The sequence below is a fragment of the Lathamus discolor genome, chromosome 8 (genome assembly GCF_037157495.1).
Source record: "Lathamus discolor isolate bLatDis1 chromosome 8, bLatDis1.hap1, whole genome shotgun sequence".
NCBI lineage: Eukaryota > Metazoa > Chordata > Aves > Psittaciformes > Psittacidae > Lathamus > Lathamus discolor.
Genome location: NC_088891.1, coordinates 9,668,731 through 9,689,776, shown reverse-complemented (window position 1 = coordinate 9,689,776; position 21,046 = coordinate 9,668,731). Strand labels below are relative to the sequence as shown.

The 21,046-nt window shown below is 38.2% G+C and overlaps 1 protein-coding gene across 5 annotated transcripts in view; it reads right to left on the bottom strand.

The window, feature by feature from the left end:
- The window catches only part of IL16 (interleukin 16), a 49,176-nt gene extending 33,711 nt beyond the window's left edge, over nucleotides 1-15,465 (bottom strand). For 2 of the 5 annotated variants that reach the window (XM_065688272.1, XM_065688274.1), the window contains exons 1-5: nucleotides 15,378-15,458; nucleotides 11,618-11,707; nucleotides 6,891-6,992; nucleotides 1,955-1,989; nucleotides 914-1,051 (exon numbers count right to left, since the gene is read on the bottom strand). Coding sequence is in view for 1 of the 5 variants with exons in the window: in XM_065688276.1 (XP_065544348.1) it covers nucleotides 11,618-11,620 (3 nt within the window). In the remaining 4 variants the exon portion in view is untranslated. Of the gene's footprint in view, nucleotides 1-913; nucleotides 1,052-1,954; nucleotides 1,990-6,890; nucleotides 6,993-11,617; nucleotides 11,794-15,377 lie in introns of those variants that run through there. The other 3 variants (XM_065688277.1, XM_065688273.1, XM_065688276.1) reach the window with 3 other exon arrangements.
- Nucleotides 15,466-21,046: the final 5,581 nt, after the last annotated feature.

Below are 21,046 nucleotides of genomic sequence, written 5' to 3'. Positions count from 1 at the left end.
GTATGTACCTAATTGCAATTTCTGTGTTGGGAAAACCCTGTTAATGTCCCCAGTGAATTAGGAAATTAATCTTGTAGAGCTTGATATTGCTTTTCATGTATGTTTGAAGGTAGGTAAAAATGCAATCTTGCCCCTTAGTCCAGAATGTGGAGTTTAAAAAGCAATAGGATGGCTAGGGTGAGGGAAACTTCTGCAAGTACCTATCCTCAGCAACCTGAGTGGAAAAAAAAAACAAGGCACTTGCTAAAGGTGTCTGGAATACACATCCCTTGAAAATCTGCGATAGGAATCAGTGCTTCTTCTGTGATTCTGCTGATTGCTACTAGACACTAGCAATAAGAACATCAGATATGAGCCCAAGCTGCACATTCAGACCTAAACAAATGTGCCTACAGGGGTAAATTATAAGAAAAAGAGCTTTTCGTTCAAGGATTTCAATGATGCACAAGCATTAACTGCTCTTATTTCCCCAAAGAGAAAGAATTAGAAAACAGCTATTAAGCACATGGGTAAGCAGAAGACTTGATAGATTAATGGTCAAAATACAGCTCTCTGGAGACCAGCATGCTAGAATGAAGGATGGAGAGATGCAGTAGTCCTTTCTTGCTCTGCCTAAAGCTGCTGAGTTTAAACAGGGAGCACTGCCATTAGTACTAAATACTCCAGGGGGTGCCTCTCTGACTATGCTAAGTATCTGGGATGCAGTGAACACATATAAGTACCTGTTGAAACAGTGAAGGAAACATTGCTTTAAGTGCATTCTGCCATCCCACCCCCATGCAATGCTTTTGAGGAATTTTACCTTGTGCAGAGAGAATGTCTCTCTTGCCCTGCTGAATCAACTGTTTCCTCCTCCCCTCCCCCAACAGAGCTCCATCAGCTCAAAGACCAAGTTTAACCCTGAATGACTTACCTAATATCTTAAAGCAAGCCAGTGGCTGAGGTGAAAATAAATGTAGTAGACCTGAAGACTTCCAGTTAAATACTTGTTCTTGCTCTGAAGTATTAGTTCACAGCCCAAGTCTTAACTAAGGCAACATCCTTTCCAGAGCTGCTGATTCAGGATTGCATAAGTGGAAGAAATATAGGAGGTACCAAAAACATAGTCTATAAGTTTTCCAATAAAAATATCCAGAAAAGTTATTTTATACAGAAAACAATATTGCAAGTGTCAGAGAAGATTTATGATTGATTTCCATCTTCCACCAAATTTAATTCAAGGTATCGATGGCATGGACAATTACTTCAAAGTCAGTTCTCCAAAACATTCATCTTTTTCTCCAGTGCACTCACTGCTTGTCATTTTCTTTTGCCATTCTTATACCTCCAGCATGCCTGATGGAAGTTGTCTGTGGTTTGTAATGCAAACCAAATGTTCCTTCTCTGTTTTGTTTTTTTTTTTTTTTTATTTTTTTTCCCCAAGCTTTATTTTTCCAGCTTTAAGTCTAAAAAGCCCTAACTCAGTCTGTCTTCTGCAAACAAAATACATGATTTGATCTGTGCCCATTTGGTTTAAATTTTTGGTTGGATGCTGAACCAAGCATTTACAAGATGCAAATACTTTGGTGTAGCTCCCAGACTGAATGCTGTTAACCAGACAGTAGGAAAGATAGAACTTGTATTGACTAGCAAGAACTAGATGAGTTTTACATTACCAAGTGCTAACAGCACAATATCTTACATCCCACTTTAATCTAGATCTTATGATCTTTGTCAGATTCATTACTGAACAGTACTATTAGCACTGAACTATTTCAGATGTGTATAGGATTTCCAGGCAGTAGGAAGAGCTAGAGATTTGGAAGTTTCCTAATAAAGATTAAGCCACTCTTGGAGAGTTGAATTTACTGTTAAAAAAAAAAAAAAAAAAAAAAAGAGAGAGAGAAATTAAAAAATACCTAATCCTAAAATAAAAATTCAAAAGGAGGAACTTACAACAGCGAGGCAGACAAACCTGACTCCTGCAGAAGGCTGTTCCTCTTCATAGGCCTGGCAAAAAAAGACAGAGTGAATAATTGAAAACACACTCTCGTGGTGCCACGTGACTTGGTTTCAGTAATTCTGCTCAGTACATTGGAACGGAGCTATTGTTTCCTAATTGAAGAAAATGTCAGCAAGGATAGATAAACAAAAGCAATGGGATGCAGTATTGGGGAAACTGTTTCCAGCAGGGTCCCAGCTACCCAGAGAAGACAAGACCATTTAAGGAGGTTGTGTCATTTGTTTTTACCCATTGCTCACTGATCCTACGATTGATGGGGTTCGGGCATGTGAAACCTACTTGGGGAAAGGATAGGGGGGCAGCCAGAATCTGTCCTAATCAAGTGCAGGATTTCCTGCTGGAGGCCAAGATGGCAAGCGTGTTTCTCGTCATTTTTAGCAGATATTTTAAACTAGTAAGAATTTCATAGACCACTTCTGCTCCAGTAGCAAAACAAAGCAGGAGTCGCTTTTGAATGCCAAGCCCTTGTATTGTTCACCATGAAGTGTCATGGACCTTTAAACCTACCAGTTCTCCCCTTTATGGGCTAGACCACAGCTCTATGATCCAACCTGATCAAGGACTCAGAATATTGGGTTTTTTTTCCATGGAGCATCCAGGAAATAAGAACTATTTCACAGATTCCAAATTGCCTCAATTAGACTTTTCATTAAGTATAAAGTAAATGGTTCACAGTCTATTCTACTGCTGTGGCAACTCCCCCCATGAAACACTGCTCGAGTTGCACTGACCATCAGTTGTGGAAGCAGGCAGCCACCTTTCCGCCATGTCCCTAGTCAGTCCCCAACTTTCAATCTTGAGTTCTGCTCACAGTGACAAATCTTGCTGCAGAAACCTACTTTCTCTCAATGAATTTATGTGATGGTACTTAGTGAGATTGTTACCCTCAAGTTAAAAAAGATCCATAAAAGAAAGAATTGTCTCTGAAAGAGTTTACTGAAATAGTGAGTCCCCTTTGGAATGTCCTCACAAACTAGAAATCCTATACTTTTCAGGAAAATGTAAACAGAAACCTGAATTTTACACCTGGCCCTGTCTGGTCATGGAAATGGTCAAGAGGAAAGTGCTTAGACACCTCCTGCCTTATGTGTTCTGTGGCTTGAAGGTCCTGGGTCTGTTGGACCTATCACCAAACTTGCAAAAGAGAGAGAGAAGTTATATGTTTAAAATATTGCACTGATACAGTCTCATGTTTGGTGGTCCTGTGACTTGTAGCTAAAATGGACTGTGAATACAGGCATTGGCCCCATGAGAAATGGTGTACATCCTGGGAGAGAAAGTGAAGATGAAATCTCTGCTCTGCCTAGTGTCTACAGGAGCCCTGAAATACTCTGCCCTGAAAAAAAAATGGCTAATTTGTATTTTAAGTGTTTACAAAAAGAAGAGAATTTGCCACTATTATCCTAACAATTAAGTTCTCAGGATATTAGTTCCCCAAAGGAAAACTGTCATAAAGAACAGAATTTTAGCCTGGATCACTGGATGACAATAAACATGGAGAATTGCCCAACTCCTTTAAATTCTAATCTTGTAGAAGGAGCAAGACTTGACACCGAGTAGCGAACAGTTATCAAGTAGCTTTTCTGGAAAGGAGGAGAAGTAGGGAGCTGACTTTGTGTTTTGGAAAAGAATTCTTCACTGTATTTGAATAGAGACAACAGTGGCCTTGTACATAAAATGAGGTTTTATAGTGCTAGTACTGTACAAATGAAATATCAATGAGGAAGCAAAGCCACATACTGTTTACCACTTAACTGTCTTACACTGTAGCACACACATGTTTTTGTTTAGCAATAGAGAACTCATTCACACAAAATCTCAACAGTCCTGAGTTTTGATCCAAACTGATTGAGCTGGAAGCTCAAAAGCGTTGGAAAGCTTTTTTTTTATTATTATTTATTTTTTTTTTCTTTTTCATTTCTTCCCATTGTCACATGCTATTGCATTTCCTGACTATGGTCTGAATACTGTAGTGCCTAAGCCACTGGGAGTTTTGTTCATTCAGAATTTGGACCTCAGCCAGGGCTAGCAGCAGAAACATAAATATCACAAGGAGGGGCAGATTTTTCATGTTGTTTCACTCTAACCTTTAGCAGTTTTTTCCATCGTCTCTGTACGGTAATTGTTCAGTGCCCAGTGGTGAACACAAAAGCAGGGTTTTAGAAGCCATAAGGAAAAGAAGAGAGAGAACCTCTGCTGTGTTTGCCATGTTGCATTAACAGTATGCTTTGATATTGGATACTGTGGTCAATCTTCACTACTTAGCTCTAAGGTATTGTACCAGGAAAAGGGCAATGAACACTGATCAGAGGCTGGAATTTTGTATTAGAAGATTGAAATTATGTGAACTCTCCTTTACAGAAGGGAGCTGTATAGATAAAGGTTTATGAGATATTAGGTACTATATGGAAATTCAGCTGGGTTTCTTTACTGCCTTCTCATGTGAGGGATGGGAAAATAAGAATGCAGTAAAATGAAGAGAGTTCAAACAAATAAATGGAAGTACTTAAAACCCATAGCAGAATTAACATGTGGAACAAGAATATAGCAGAAATCATGGGCACTTTGAAGTTAGGTGTTTTGCCTTTGATTTCAGTAGGACAGAGATTTCACCCAAAGACAGGAGTTGATGGAAATAATATCTCTAGTTAAAGGGAATAGTATGCAGAAGGGGCAGCAACCTTTGCTTCAGAATAAAAGTCAAACAGTACTGTTCACAGGTAGAGTGATACTTCTGCCATGGGATAAGGTACTAGTTACCATAAAATGGAGTAACTTTTCTGATGTCTGGAGTTAGTGTCTATTGGAGGTGGGAGAAGGAAATAGAGGAGACACTCAATTTATTCTTTATGACAGTTGCTCTTTTTTGTCTGACTAAAATCAGGATGTGTCTGGAACTACAACAGATACAGGAGCTGATCCTTCTTTTCCCCAAATTATTTTCCATATCCAAAGGTTTGGATTCTAGTGGACAAATATGCAGGCTATTCAGTCCTAAATATTTTGCCTGTTGCTACTGGTGATAACCTTTTCGGAAAAGGAGCACATAAATTTAAACAGAACATTAGTACTGGGCAAAGCAAACCTAAGTAATGATGGCACTTAGCCTCAGTCCTGATCTCCACCCAGCTCTGAATATTGCTTGTGTTAATAGGAAAGCAAGCCAATGGTTTGGAGTGTTATAGTTTTTGTCCTTTCCTTACATTACTCAGCAAGCTGATTAATTACTTTTGACTTAAACTCACAAATTTCACATTTTGCCATATTCCAGACAACAGTTATGTCGCACAGGACAATCCATCTCCTCGTTGCTGCTAAGCCAGGACTGGATTAGTCATCACTGCCTTGGGTTTCACAACTTTCACTCTGCCCTTCCATCCGTCAAAACATAGCAACATGGCACGTTGAGTCACCCTATGAGCACAGTTAATCCAGTATCCTTCTCCTTCTTGGTAATAGCAATTGCTTCAAAAGGATTACCTTGTAAAAAATGAAAGAGGTAGTAGAGAGCTTGCTTTCAGGAAGATTTTCTTCTGAGTACCTTGTTGGTAATGGGAGGCTGGCACTCTGAGGTTTTGTACATATTCCAAAATTGTTGGAGCATTTTACATTATGATTGGATAGCCTTGCTTTAGCATAAGCTACAGCTGCCTCATAATGGATGAGTATTGCATTATGTCAAATTAGGTAAATCGCTTTCTAAATCCTTTCACCACTTAGTACCTAACATTTGCCAGGAAGCACAAAGACTCTTTTTTTTTTTTTTTTTTTTCTAAAGATGAAATGAATCCTGTGTAATGCATTTCTGGCTCCCATTAAGATTTTGATTTCAAGAGTATCCAGAGGCAATAAGTTTCATGTGTTACCTAAAAATGTACTTCCTTTTAATTGTTTTAAATTCATTGCCTCGAAGATTTGTTCCTAGTACAACAACTAGGAAAAATATCTTGATACTCAAGTCTCTGTCGAATCCTTCTCTCATTGACCTCTGTACTGACATCATCTTCTATCTTCTACATGCTTTTATCTTTTCTTCTTCTGCCCCTTCTTTCTCTCAGCTTCATACCGCTTTCGTATGGTTGCATCTCCTCCTTCTTCAGATCCATTTTTAAAAATCCACTTCCTTTTGTGAACATTATTACCTGACTCTTTCATAATGGTGTCCCACTCTACAGCATTCTAGACTGTTTTCCAGTTAATTGCTTTCCTGTGAGTTCATAAGAGTTACTAGACCTTATCTTTCCAAAAACATGTGTTGCATGACATGCACTCACACTCTGATTACTAACCTTATTCTGCTGTCCTTACTTGTTGCAATGCCTTAGAGATTAGCTGTAAAATATTGTTCATATACTTCCATGGAAGAGGGTCTGAGTGTACACCCATCAAAAAGTATATTTACCTCATCTTGAGAACACATCCTAGAACTCTGTAAAGAATGTTACTGTATACGTGTAATGCTTTGTTTGCAGAAAAACTAGCCCATGTCATCTACATAAATACTGTGTTCAGAGCATGAGGTTGAAAAATGACAGCACTATAAGTGTGAAGAGCATTGACTGTAGCCATGGTGCAGTGTATGAGGTGCAGCAAGAATTGAACCTTTCTAACAGTGTTGTGGGTTGTGTTTGCTATTTTATTATTTTTGTACTGGGTATATAGACTACATGTAAGAGATTATCTTGGGCTTAGAGAAACATGACAACATTTATGTCGGCTATGAAGCTGCTAAATATCTGGTACTGAAGAAAAGGTCCATCATTTTCTTAAAAGCCATTGACCAATACACAGTTTATAACTGCACCAGAGTAGTAAAAACATTATGTGAGCTTCCCTGTATGGTGTCATTCTAATTTAAAACAAATATTTTGAAAAGTTATGACTTTACCTCTTCTCTCCGCATTTCCAGTCACATACTGTTCCTTTTTCATCTGACTTTGCATTCCTTTTGATTTATGTTCCCTTGAACTGTAGGCTGACATAAGGGGCCCTTCAGGTTGAATGAAAGGAGAATTATCAATTGCCAAAATTATGATTTATCAGAAAAAAAGGAAAGGGTAAAGAAAAATGAACTTACTCTGCATAAAAATATCATATTAATATTTTCTCTGTATTTTTCATGGGTTCAGTATAAAAGGTGCATTTGGACCTGTCTGGTTTTACATTTTATTGTGAGTCTGTGTTGAATTCTGTCATATTCATTGCTACTGCCTCCTCCTTTACTCCTTGAACAGCCAGATAGTAATGAATGGCAGTACTAAAGAGGTGAATGTGTTTAGTCCATCTGAGTACCAATGGCAGAATTAGCTCCATATTTTGCACTCTGGTACAGGCACCAATTTCTACAGAAGTTTGATCTTGGTATTACTGAACTAGGGGGTCTGTTGTCCTTTAGTATTTCACAGATAGCATGCATAGTCCTGTCTCGCTTTGCTGGACTTGATGGTTTGAGTGCAGTTTGGTTTTGTTTGGTTTTTTGGGTTTTCTTTGAGGGGGTTGTTGTGGAGTTTTTGGGTTTGGGGTTTGGTTAGGTGGTTTTGTTTGCTTGTTTATTTTTAAATAGTACTGCCGGTGATTGATGAATTATGCAGTCTCATTTTTTGGATATCTATGCCTGAATAAGATGACTTTACCACATTGTAAGTACAGTTGTAATTCTAACTTGCAAGGCTTTAGCAGTAGCTAATTCTGATTATTTGTCATTCCTAGTGCCTGCCAGAGGCAAAGCTACTCAATACAGGCTGTTGCTTAACTCTGAACCAAGGAAGTCTTGAAGACCCTGCACATTTATGCTACTTTACTTTATCTCTAAGGCTGTGACAGCTGGAATGAAGCCAAGTGGATGAGTTTTATTTGTGGTGTTGACGATACCAGTACAAAGCTGTGATGGCAGCTCTCTTGCTCTTAACTTCTGCAATACTGTAGCTTTATACACCAACTTTTGTTGGCATGCACACCACGTACGTGTTGGCACATTATTTTTGACAGCAAGATGTGACTAGATTATTTTACAAATTTCTCATAAGTGAAACGGTATAATCTGTCACATAAACAGCTCCCTGGTAAGACACAAACTGAAAATGTTTTTGGTGCTTCATGAGATCTGATGACACTCTCATAGGCGTGAATAGGTGCTGGAGTCAGCTGTAGCATCCTAAACAGTCTAGGATCTAGTGTCTTTAGAGAAGACTGTTCCTCCATGTTTTGAAATCAGCCTGCGACTTCTAAGCAGTACCTAATGTTAAATAATGTTAAATGTTTAATAGCGACTGAGAGACCTCAGCTGAGGATTCCTGATCTGGGGTTTTGTTTTTTCTACAGAATTGCAGGTTTCAAGTCCAGAAGTAGTTGTAATTAGCTAGTCTAAGTGACCTGTCAAAGACAAAATTAACCTGTAATTCCCGTACTGATGGCCCCAGCTGAAGCATATATTTTAAAATAAGCACTAAATCTGAATGTAAATGCATTATTCCGCTAATCTTGAAAATTTGCTACACCCTCAGACAGATTGTTACGCAGGTTAGTTACCATTTCTTTTAAACATTGCTGTGTCCTGAGAATCATTTGCTTTATTTCTGTATTTGTCAAAAAAAGCTTGACTATTACTGCTAGGCACTACTTCAGCACCCTTTCTGAAGATAAGGAAGGGAGACCACGGGGTGGGAGGCACCAAAGAACTGTATTTTATGGGCTAATAGTTGGTTGCTTTGGGATTTTGTGGTGACCTCAATTTAAATATTGGCTAAAATAACTGTTTGGTCCACAGTGTCTATAGTCCAGGGCTACCAGATAGTAAGTAATTAAGCTCCATAGCATCAGGGGGTGGAAGAGATACTGTCATGCTGAAACCAGGACAAATACCTTCATCCATAAGAAATTGATATTACTCAGATGACAGGTATTCATTTTGCAGCTGAAGGAGGGAATGAGCAGCTACGTGATTCAATTGTGTGATAGATTGCCTCCAGAGACATGGCTGTCTTGTGAATTGACTAGCTGGAAAAGGCTGTCTGGATATGCACGAAAAGCTAGTATGTCTGTGAATGTTTAAAAGAGCATGTTAAGGATCTCATGATGCCATGTACTCCCACAAGCTTGGTCCTGGGCGTAGCCACTGACACGGGAGCAGACATGTGCTCAGGGAGGTCAGATTTTCCAGCATCTTTTACTTATTTATGCACATTTTTGATCCAGGGAATATCTACTAGCTTTTGTAGAAGAATTAATATTATCTCCTTTTGGATTTCTGAAAAGAAATAGTCTCTTTTGGAATTTAAGTCCCAAGTGGTTGTCCAAAATCATGTTCTAAGACAACTATGACACCACCAACATAACCCATGATTTCCTTTTTCCTTTTCTTTCCTTTTTCTTCAATATCTTTTAAAATTACTGTAAACTTTGTCTTTTAATTCACGGAAATGAATCTTAAAAGATTTGACTCACACATTCAGGAGGTAAGAATACCTGCACTTTTGGGGATCCATCCAAGGACAGAGTTTTAAAGTTGGAGTTTTTTTAGTATTTCTGCCTAAAACAAAGGACTCAAATTTATAAAATGAGCGTAAGAAAAATGTTCAGATTTTGACAATGTCAGTTTAAGCTCAGCATTAATCTTGGGTGAATGGCATAAGTTACCTATAACTGAACCTTACCAACCACATCTAATACAAACCACTCACTATAAAGCAGTAACAGTCAGGCACTGCTCATTTTTTGGCAGAACACTGTACTGAGTCTGGAGATCTGCTTCCAGCTCTGATAGTGACCTGCTGTTCTGACTGTGGACAGGCTTACTTTCCATCACTTCTGAATCCTTGTCCTCATCAATGAAAATTAGTTGTGGCTGTCACGGTTTTTCTTTGATGTGGGGGAGATGGGGATTTCCCTTGATGAAAAATGTTGTAAGATAATTAAATGTTTGTTGTTTTTTTGTGCTTTTGTGTTGTTTTTTGTTTTGTTTTGTTTTAATGGGACAATAAACAAAATAATTAACAGCTACTCGTGGAAAAGAATAAGAATTTGCTGATGTCAAGTAATGATATTTTACCCCAAATTATCTTGTGTTATGCAGAATCCATTGCATACAACGTTTATTCTATATGATAAAGCATGCAAGTTATTTTATAGTGTACAGTGTGTGTCATACTGTAATATAGACAGCATAAATATTATAACAGTACTAGGCAAATAACAACAGTGGATCGCATCACCAGTGCTCTCTAATAGCGAAGAGCTGTAAAAGTGATGAAGAGGCCATCATCTGTTGGGCCAGTATTTCAGCATAAATTGCAGCAATTTGGCAGCGCCCCAGGTTTATGTCAGCAGTTCACAGCCACAGGCTGGTACACTGGGGGATGACAGGAGTATGTTGTCCCCACCTCCACCCTGACAGCAATCTGCCTGCAGAGGAGCAGCAAAAGGTGCTCCAGGAGCCCCTGTCCTGTGTCTCCCAAGGGGCTGTCCAACTCGGAGCATACTAGCACCACAACAGAGGTTACACTGGCAATATGGATAATACAACATCAATATATGTGTGCTGTGCTAGCCTGCATGTTTTTCCTGTAGGTTCATACTGTATAAATCAGTTACTAATGAGGCTCATAATAAAGGGTACTTTTAAGTGAACACTGCATTAATAATGCTGGCAAAGCTTCGAGTCTACAGATGTTATTTATAGTATATGACTAAACAAACACATATCCCCTTTGAGGCTGAGATTCTGGAGCAATTTACTGATTTCCTGTATAGGCTAGTTCATACAGAGATTCAAGTAAATATTGCATTTGGATGTCTTGGTTAGAACTATGCTCTGAAACTGTAGTGGATAATCACATTAATGTTTAATTTTAAAATAGTTTGGATATATCTATGTGTGTTCAGAGGATTAGATACTACCCCTATCCAATTCTCATGGAGAAATGCATTTTTCTGCATTGCTTCTTTAAAGAAAAATAAAATATTTAAAAAATAAACCATGCAGTTACACAGCAGAGTTGAAATGAGTACAAAGGTTATAAACAATTCGGGAAAAAAAGGGCTTAACAAAACCTAAAAAGAGTAGCAATAAGCCCATATCCCCTCTCTTTTTCATGTCATTTTGAAATTAATTAATAATTCTTATTTATGAAAATTAACTGCCAGTCAGAGAGATTATGTTGATTTAAAATTGTTTTGAGTAATGAATTGTTTGATTTGTTTGTTTCTTTTCTGCCTTCTCTAATATTGCAGGTTTAGAGAGGCCTCCAAAACTGAAGAAAGCTACAAACTCACAAAAGACTCTGGTCCACTCTACTGGCTTTTATATGTGTCAGGAGAAATAGGACAAATATGCAGCAAAATGAAAGTGTCCTAAATTAAGGTATGTCCATGCAAAGCATCTTTGTGTTAGTCATAATGCTGATTGTTACTTCAAATTTCTCATATCATTTAAAAACAAAACAGCGATGACAGTAAATAGACAAAAACATAGCTTGTGAAACACCTCTGGTTTACCTCTCATTTGTTTACACTTCTCTTAAATTCTTAATTTAAAACAGTTGAAAATTATACATGCTGACATGTAAAAAGAGATAACTGCATGATGCCTAAATAATTTGCTATAAAAATATAACTTACCATTGCCAAGTCTCTTCTTAAAAGTCCACTGTTATCATGCCTTCTTGGTTATGAACTGTGCAGCAGAGTCAATTCCCAGTGTGTGAAAAACTTGACAAAATAATAAATGCAGTGTAACTCCACAGTGTTTGGATATTTGACTGTAACTCCTCAGCATTCAAAGTGACTACTCAGTATAACAACTTTTCCTTTGCAGAAAATGCCTTGCTATTTGCCAGCAAATCTTTAATGCTTTAGATTGGGTATTTCCAACTACCGCCCTACTTGCTAGGCAGATGTGTATAAAAGAGATGTTATTTCACTGAATCAACCACTGAGATCGTAACCCTTTTCCTGTACCACAAACAGAAATGTAAAACCTCAGACTTTCCTTCTGGACATTTACTGACTTGTGTCTGTTGTAAGAAAGCAAAACACAACTAGTCCAAGGGCTAATATATGGAAAATGTGTTAAAATGTTTTAGATCATCTCATTGCTTCTCATTCCTGCAGTTCATTGGTTAACTGGCTCGTGCTGTGTTTATGTAGTTGCATGGTATAAATAAAACACCTAAACTTCTCGCCCAAAGTTGAAATGATTCATTTATTACTTTTCACATCCCACCCTCCCCCTCCCCCCCCCCCCCCCGCCAAAAAAAAAAGAGAAAGAAAACACACAGTGCTCATTTAACCCAAGTGAGTGAAAACGCCTTTCATAAGGTCTGCAAGGGCTTTGGGAGGTTTTTCTTTGGTGAATAAAGTCTGTGTAGTTGGAGGAAGAGTTTTGTCTGAAGATGGCAGAAATCAAGCTAAAGCAAACAGACACAAGCTAGAATGCTTTTGCTGTGTGACAATAAGATAATAGTAAAGGAGGTGCAAATATTCATATTAGATCACTTGAGACAGATTCATTGTTTTCAGGAGTGGAGGCGGGAGAGAGGAGTTATTTTGGTGAGGGTTTGTAAGACTGCTAGTTCTTTGCTCTCTGTAATTACATCACTGGTCATCATTTATTTATGGTTTTTTGTGAGGTAATTACCCTAAATAGATAATATGTAGGCTTTCCATCTTCCTGGGTTCTTATAAATATTAGCTAATTAAGTGTTATAGCCACAGTGAGGGAAAAAGCACAAGCAAAATCCTGAGTGAGGGCCATACTAAGAAATGGAAAACTGGACTGAATAAAGACATTTCCTCTCCTCCTTTTTCTGTCCTGGAGAGAACGTGGCAATGTGATAAGTCACTATTCCATAGGATGTGCCACGCTGATTTCATATGCTGGCTGTGGATCCAGCACTGTTAGAGGGAATTACAGTGGGTAACCCTTGCTCTCCTGCCTGTGTCCTAGCAATCATTTGAGTACCTCTAGCACAACTCTGATGGGACCGTGCTATTCTGCCTTCGTTCATCATCATCTCCAGATGGGTATTAGACTTAATCAAATTCTAGCCCTAACAGCTTGTTTCAGGACCACAGCTGGAATCAGCATGTCTAGACTAGCACTGATTTATTCCTGGCTCTCAGACCTATGTGCATGCTACTATTCCATATGCTTCCTGTTAGAGAGGTAATAATGCCATTTTACAGCACAACTTTAAATTTTCTTTTTTTTTTCTCTTGTTTTTATTGTAATTAGAATTTATTTTGGTTATACGGGTAAATGTCCTGCTCTGGACAAGGCTGCTGCCAGTTCTGGAACAGAGCGAAATTCCAGACAAACAAAATAAAGATCACAAAGGAAACAGTTAAATTTTCTGCCTTCACTGTCACACAAAATGCTAAACACATTCGTAAGTTATATAAAACTGCATCAGTTCATTCCCCTTCTGGTTTCACAGCCCAGAACAGCAAAAGGACCTTGTGACATCTCTAGGCTCTGACATCTCAAGAGTTTAGTAATAAAAATAAAACTCCACAGCAGAAAACAACACTCCACACCCTCCCACTGCTGAGCAAATGAGTTTCCCTTTTTCCTCACTTACCCTCAGACTAAACAATGTTAAATTTATAAATCTGACATCTATTTATAGCAAGCACTTTACCCTAGGAACCACAGAGGTTGGTGTATATCATTGTCCATAATCCACAGGACAGCTTTGAATCTAGTATGTCAAATGATTAGGAGGGAAACCTTCTGCCTTAATACCTAAGCAGCATATGCACTGAGGCATGCTGTAACTCTAAGGTGAAAGAGGGATAGAAGGGGTCCTCTGTGATAAATTAAGCTCTGATTTCAGTCTTTCTCATTTACCATGGATAGTAATTGACAGTGTCAACAGCATCATGCACTTCTTGGTGGTCTGCAGGACATGGGGAAGTGGGCTGCTGTGCAGGTACTGCAGGGGAGGCAAATTAATGCATATCCAACAGTGCTGATAATCCTGACAGCAGACACTGAAGGAACTAAGCTGGTGAGCTGTGCCTGCTGTGAGGGGAAAGGGGGTTAAAAGGCCATGTTTGGAGCAGTGGGTTAACTGGTGTGAGACTGCGGAAGCAGCAGAGGATAGTTCAGATATGTAAGTGCAGGGCACAAGGGGAAGGAAAGGATTAAAGGAGGAAAGATCTCAAGTTAGGATGCTAAACTGGATTTGAGGAGTAGGTACAGAATGAATAAAATGTGCTTAGTATAGGCATCAGCTGAGCCTAAGCTGTATAAGATGTGGTGCTGGATTAGGCCCTGCAGACTGGGCTTCAGAGAGAGCAGAGAAGAGGTTCAGTGAGGAGGTGACCCTTTCCCTTTTTCTCTGGAGCAGCAGGGAAATGACATTCAGGCTCTGTGCTCAAAAGCAGCTCATCCACAGTCTGCATGCCACTTTTCATCTATTCATGTCAGTAGATATAGCAAAGGTCAGTGGCTCCTGCTATCCTTGTTTACAAACTGATGAGCAGAGAAGTTGTTTAGAGAAAATATTTTGACTTTGAAGACCATGATTATTCTGACAGCCTCTAAAAATCTTTCACTCTATAGAAGTGCCCCAAATCCCTTTTAATTCCTTTTTCCAGGTGATGCCTGTTTCTTTTCAGATAATGAGAACTAAATAATCTAATCTTAAAATGAAGAACACTTTATTGATGTATCTGATAGTCTTGTTATTATTTCTAGTATTAGTCTCTAATCCATCTTTAATATAGCCTGACATTTTGTTTGCTTTTTTGACCACTATTGCACACTGAGTAGAAGTTTCCATTAAGCTGTCCACAGTAAAACCTAGATCTTTTTCTTGAGTGATTTTGCAAACCATCTCTGTATATGAATAATTCAAATTATTCCTTTCAACACATGTTACCTCACACTTACTTACACTAAATTTCAGCTGCCATCTTGTCCAGTCCCTTCCTTTAGGATTTTGGTTAGTTTGTTCTTTTTTGTTTTTAAAGTTGTGGGTTTTCTACACAATCACGTGTAATTTCCGAATTAGGATGTCTCTGCTATTGCATGCTTGCTTTCCAGATAAGTAGTAAATATATGAAATTAACCCCAGTTTTGGTGTAGGTCTTGGGATCTCCACTTCTTCATATCCCTCCCAGCTCAAAATAACCATTAACTTGTATTGTGTACTCAGTCTGGATACTTTCTGAGTCGTATTTTTCTTAGTCCTCCACTATTCTTTACCCTTAAACATCTTATGCCATTTTAAATATACAGCTAGGTTATACCTCTAAAGTTATACTTTTATCCTTTATTCTAATATCTTTAATAAATAATTTAATGGCAATTGGCTGTTAAAATGCTGTATGGACAAAAGCAGCCAAAGTAGTTATAGGTAAAGCTAGCACTTACCTAGAGCAGCAGAATACCACGAGAGAGAAAATCGTAATCTCAACTCACAAAAAGCCCTTTCCAGTCTCCCAAGAGTAGCATGGAGTAATTCACCAACAGCTGAAGTTAGCAAAACAGCTCCCAGGTGTTCTTAGCCTAACTACTGATCCCAAGCATGCACTTCTGTGCATCCAAACTCACTTCTCCATCTCCCCCTCCCTCCTTCCTTGACTCTGGGGGAAACAGTTGTGCTAGTCTCAAACTGCTCAAGCAAAGAGAAATGAGAATAAGGGGGTTGGAGGATGCAACTTTTTCCTTTAGCTAGCCCCAGGCCACCCACCCTCACTATGGACTTGGATGTAGCCTTGAAAATGGATGCATGTGCCAAAAAGCATCAAGGAAAGAACAGCATGCTTACTACTGAATAAAGCATTAAGCAAGCCATTCTATGTCCAAATCTGGCATCCACTCTTTTTAGCACAGATGTTAACAAGGTGGGAAGAGTTCAGAGAACAATTATAAGAAGTCTGAGGAATGTGTTTTGCAGTAAGGGACTAAAGAATTTGTTTTATTTTCTTCCAGCAGATTCTTGCAATGTGATTTCTTTGTTGTCTATGTACGGACAGAATTCAGAGGACTGGGATTTGAAGGCAGATATATTGGAATCAGAAATATGGTCAACTGAAAGTTCAGCATTAAGGTAATTAGAACTTCGTGGAATGTTTATTCTGTTCTATGCAACTTAACATAGCAGAGATGTACTTTTATGGGGGAGCCATAGTAGATAATCTCATTTCAACAGTTAGTACTCCCATAACCAATTTTGGGAGCTGTTTCTGTTTAGTTTTTTCTTGAAAAGCATGCCCAGCCATTAATATTTTCTATTAACATTCTTCTGGATTGGAAGAATGTAATATAGTAATTGGCAAAATCACATAAAAATAGATCCAACTCACTAATGGTTTGTTTTCTTTACCTAAATGAAGTTATTAATTATAACTTATTAGGTGTTGCCCTGATTGTACTCAACATACAAACATTACATAGATTTATGAACCTTGAGCTGTAAACCCAATACACTTTCTATTCTATAATTAGTGGCTTTATCGTACCAGGATCTTTTTGCAGTTACAGGAACTATACAAGGCAAACTGTTTTTAACTGTGGCTAAGGTGGATTTTTGGATCTCTAAAACACTCTTTGAATTAACTTTTTTAACTTTGATCAACGAAAAAGTGTCAACACAATACTTCATAGCTTATTATTGAAGACTATAACTATGGCTATATTTGACTATTAAACCATAACATGATCATTGCTTATTTCTGTGCGGAAAATAGCCTGTGTTCACCTGCAGAAGTTTAATATCGTATCAGATCCTCCCAAGTGATTAGCTCTCCAAGTTTAAATGTATTTTGAAAAGCTTTAGTTGGTGTTCTTTTTTTTTTTTCCCCCTCTGTAACTGTTCTCATGGATGTGTTTTCTGAACTCTTTAAGAACTCCTTTCATTGCTTATCAGTTCAGTTTCAGATTCGTTGTCTCACTCACTTGAAGCCTCTTAGCTGGGGATGCTGTTCTGTTGTAGGCACAAGAACTCTAGGTGATGAATACTCTCACCATGACAGTTACACAGCAGTATTGTGCTCACTTAATTGTACTGTTCATTCGGAGAAATTGCTGCCCTACCGCAGAATGTTGGTAAGTTCTTTCATAGAATGGCTTCAAATATGTTTTAAAAACCTTATTATGCATTTATTCAAATTCTGACAACATCTTTCTTTACAATGTGAATCTTAGGTTACTGCAGAAAACCTAAAATTGCTATAGGTTACATGGGCTGACCAAGAAACCTTCACTATTTTTTGGCTTGTACGTAACACTTCTAAAACCAAGCAGGTAATGGTTGTGTATGTAACAGGCCAAATATGTGGTATAAATTGAGTTTTTCTCAATTCTTTCTGTAATGAATGAACATTCTGTTCTCAGAAATAATTGCTTAGATGAAAAGGTTGCACACATCACCCATATAGTGCAAATGGTTACTCCCCATATCCTTGTTAAGCTAATTTCATAGGAAGCAGGAATTTGTGTTGGTGTTTCTGGATGCTGTATAAAGCCTAGTGTTCAGTAGAGACCATTCACTAGTCCCAAAGTGTGATACTGTGTAAAATGAGTTAGCACTCATAACTGCCTAACATGGTACAATCACTTGATATATAGTTAGATATTAATTAGCATGGGACAGAGGAAAGTGTTGAGTTACAACTACTTCTGGAAGCATCAACATTTTCAGTGAGCAGTGAGAACAATAAGCTATGTTGTATCAAGGGCTGTACATTGTAATTATTGAGATGGGAATACGGACCCCTTTAAAAAAAAACACATCATTTGTATCTGAAAAAGAAATGTGGATAAATTGATAACTTGATCAAGATTGCTAACTTTATTAATTCAACTTGTGAAATTTGGTGCCATTTGGGAGCAAATGTATATATCCACAAAATGCTTTTTGCTATCTTCCTTTAGGACAGAGTTATGTCCATTTGACAGGAAGAGACACTGATGCACAGATATGGTAAATGGGGAATGAAAAAGCATGATACATGTATGAGAGAGAGCAGAATAGAATTTCATTACCTATATCAGTGAGAAATTGAAGGAGTTTTGCCCTTGTTTGAAACAGTAATCAGAGATTCAAAGCTCAAACATAGTGCATTTTTGACCTGCTTAGTCTCTTTGCTTTTTATCTACTACGATCACTGATCTACAATGGTGCCATAGTTGCCACCCCTCCTGCCATAGCTACCACCCACCTGAGCTGCTTCAATTTACCATGCATTTAAGAAGTGAGCTCAGCCCCCATTTTTTGTAATTATAATCTATTATACATTTTACTTCACAATAGGGATAAGCATGAATTTGTAATGCCATACACCTACGTGACCACTGGGTGGCCTGCACCGTCCTCTGGTGTGTGTCTTGGTCCTTTCTTCAAGAACTTGCTCAGCCAGGGTTAACTGCACTATGTCTGTAAGATTTGCAGGTTCGTACTCAGACCTTCCCCTCTCCAGGCAACAAGGCAGGAAGCACTCTTTAGTTACCTTTCAGTCTGCCCGTTCTGTTAGAGTTGGATGCTGATAGATTAAACTATGCCTGCTTGGGACTCCCAAAAGAGTGTTTTACCATTACCACAGCAACCTGCTCAAGTTGCTAACATTTGTTCTACTTAAGGCCTAAAAATATTTTATTGGTCATAAAAATTTTTGTACAATACAGTGACTTCTGCCAGAATTGCTGGTTTGTTCCAAAGCTGGTATTTCAATAGGAAAGATTTGAAAAGCAAATTTCAACTGCCACTTTGGCAGCAAGTTCACAAAATACAGTAAAATAAATGAAGGCATCACAGAACTTATGAAATACTGATCACACAGTAAAGTGATCTAGGTCCTCTACTCAACATGTGCTAGAGACCTGAATATATCCCTGGCCACTTAAGGTTGCACTGAAGGAACTACTTAGTTTAGGCAGTTTCAAAAGAAACCAATTAATACTTTTAGATGAGGAAAGATTGTTCTCCTGCATATGCTGAACTACTCGCTATTTCTGTGTCAGCACCAAAGCACCCAGGGTATGTATGTGTATACAGTGCCAATTCATTTTTATTTCTATAGATATGTATATTTATATAGCAAAATATGCTTCTCTTCATGGTCAGTTAAATTCACTAGTTATTTGCAAGACTATAATACATCTTGGGTGTTCTGGCTAAACTGATGCTGCCAAGACTGTCAGCAAAAAGACCGGAAAAGCTGATGAACCTTAAACTTTTCCCTAAACAACTGCTCAGTTATTTCTTCAGGATATAGAAGAGGCAGAAAGCACAAGCAAGAAGAGTAGTAGGAAACCAGGGAGGAGGATAGAAATTGCTGCCTGAAGTGAATTTCACAAACTGATGTGTTTCATCTTTTAGAGATCCTGTAACAATAATCCATGTTAATTAGCATTTTAAGAGCTTTTTCCCATAAAGGAAAGGTAACTCAAACTTTAATTCAGTGCTTTGCTTATTTGCTAGTTTCTTGCTTAGGGATCTTGTTTAGGAATTGAATGTTTTCATAAATTCTACAGGTAACATTTTCAGAAATAGCTAACAGCCATTTTTAAAGTGATTTTCTTAGTCAGACTAAGATCTTCAAAGGTATGTACAACCTAATTCCTAGCAGTTCCTAATGTGAATAAGCTGCAGAAACAGCTCTTCAATTTCTCAGGACTGGTGTCACTTTTGCGAATGGGACTTAAGTTGGTTAGGTATTTTTAACTATGACATATAATTAAATAACTAAATATATGTATAAAAGTAAACATTGCCGTGTATAATTCTTATTCCCCTCTGTGGGTTTGTCAGACCCACAGGGACAGCACTGTGGTTTGTGGGCTCTTCTCCTAGCAACTCCTATTAACGTCAGAATTACTTGGGCAGCTACAGCTCCGTACCGCACACTAAGAGTTTACTATTTGGTGCTGGTTTATGTATAGATTTCACATCTTTATCTCTGTTTATTTTCACCAGGTCTACATCAATTTCTCGTTATCTTAAAACCACTTTTAATAACCACTTTATGCCATTACTTACTGAACTACTTGCTGTAGTTATTCGTATTTGGGAAAAAATATTAAGATATGGTCCCTGCCCCAAGGAGCCTATAATTAAAACAAGACCAGCATTATAGAAACATATATACTAGCTGGCCTATAGCTGGATGGTCTGTTTAGTTTTGTTTTGACGTACTATACGAAGCAGCATTTAACAGATGTTGGGAAATTAGCTCTCTGAGCTTCTCGTATAAACATACACCAGAGATGCATGCATATGAATTAATTTCATCACTGGATGAGGGTATTAATGTCATCAGGCATTTTTTAATGTTTGAGCCTATTCTACTGCACTGTGAGTCCTCCTTGCCAAAAAATACAGAAACTTCTCGAAAGCTAAGTGCTGTAGCAATGCTTTCTAGTGCTGCACTGGTGATTCTCTTCTCCTGGGTAACAGACTACCTTGTACAAGCCCAGCAATGAAAAAATGAACAAAAGTGTCAATTGTTTCATTACATACCTTTTATAGCAGTTTTGACCAAAAAAAATCCCTCCCAAACCAAAATGGGGGTGGTCTTTATTGCAGATTGTACTTCTCCTTATAAGTAATGCTAACCTAGCATGCAAATCGTGTAGTTGATATTATATGGCTGTTCATATCCCTACTGAAATAGCACACATCCAGCAAGGGGACAGATCTTTCCACTCCTCCTCTTATCCAGGAAGAAAGCAGTATTAAGAACTAGATTCCCTTTTACAGCTTCCAGGATGAAGTCAAACCAGCATGAAGCAGGGGGCTTAGAAGCTGTGGCTTGCCCCTCTCAAAGCTGTATACAGGCAGGTCAGGCAGAGAATGGAGGTGACACTTGAACAAAGCCTCAAATAGAATAGAAGTGTAGTTGACAAAATGTCAGGGATTGCCTAATTTCCACTTGTACTTAATGTATTTTGATTTCATATCTGTATTATTATTTTGTGTCCTCTTAGTTTAGTTTTTGTGCATTAAAAAAGTCTTAAGTGTTTCTAAAGCAACAGCTTTGGTTTTAAAAGAACATTCCACCTCCCCAATCCCCCTCAAATTACAGCAGACATGCAATATT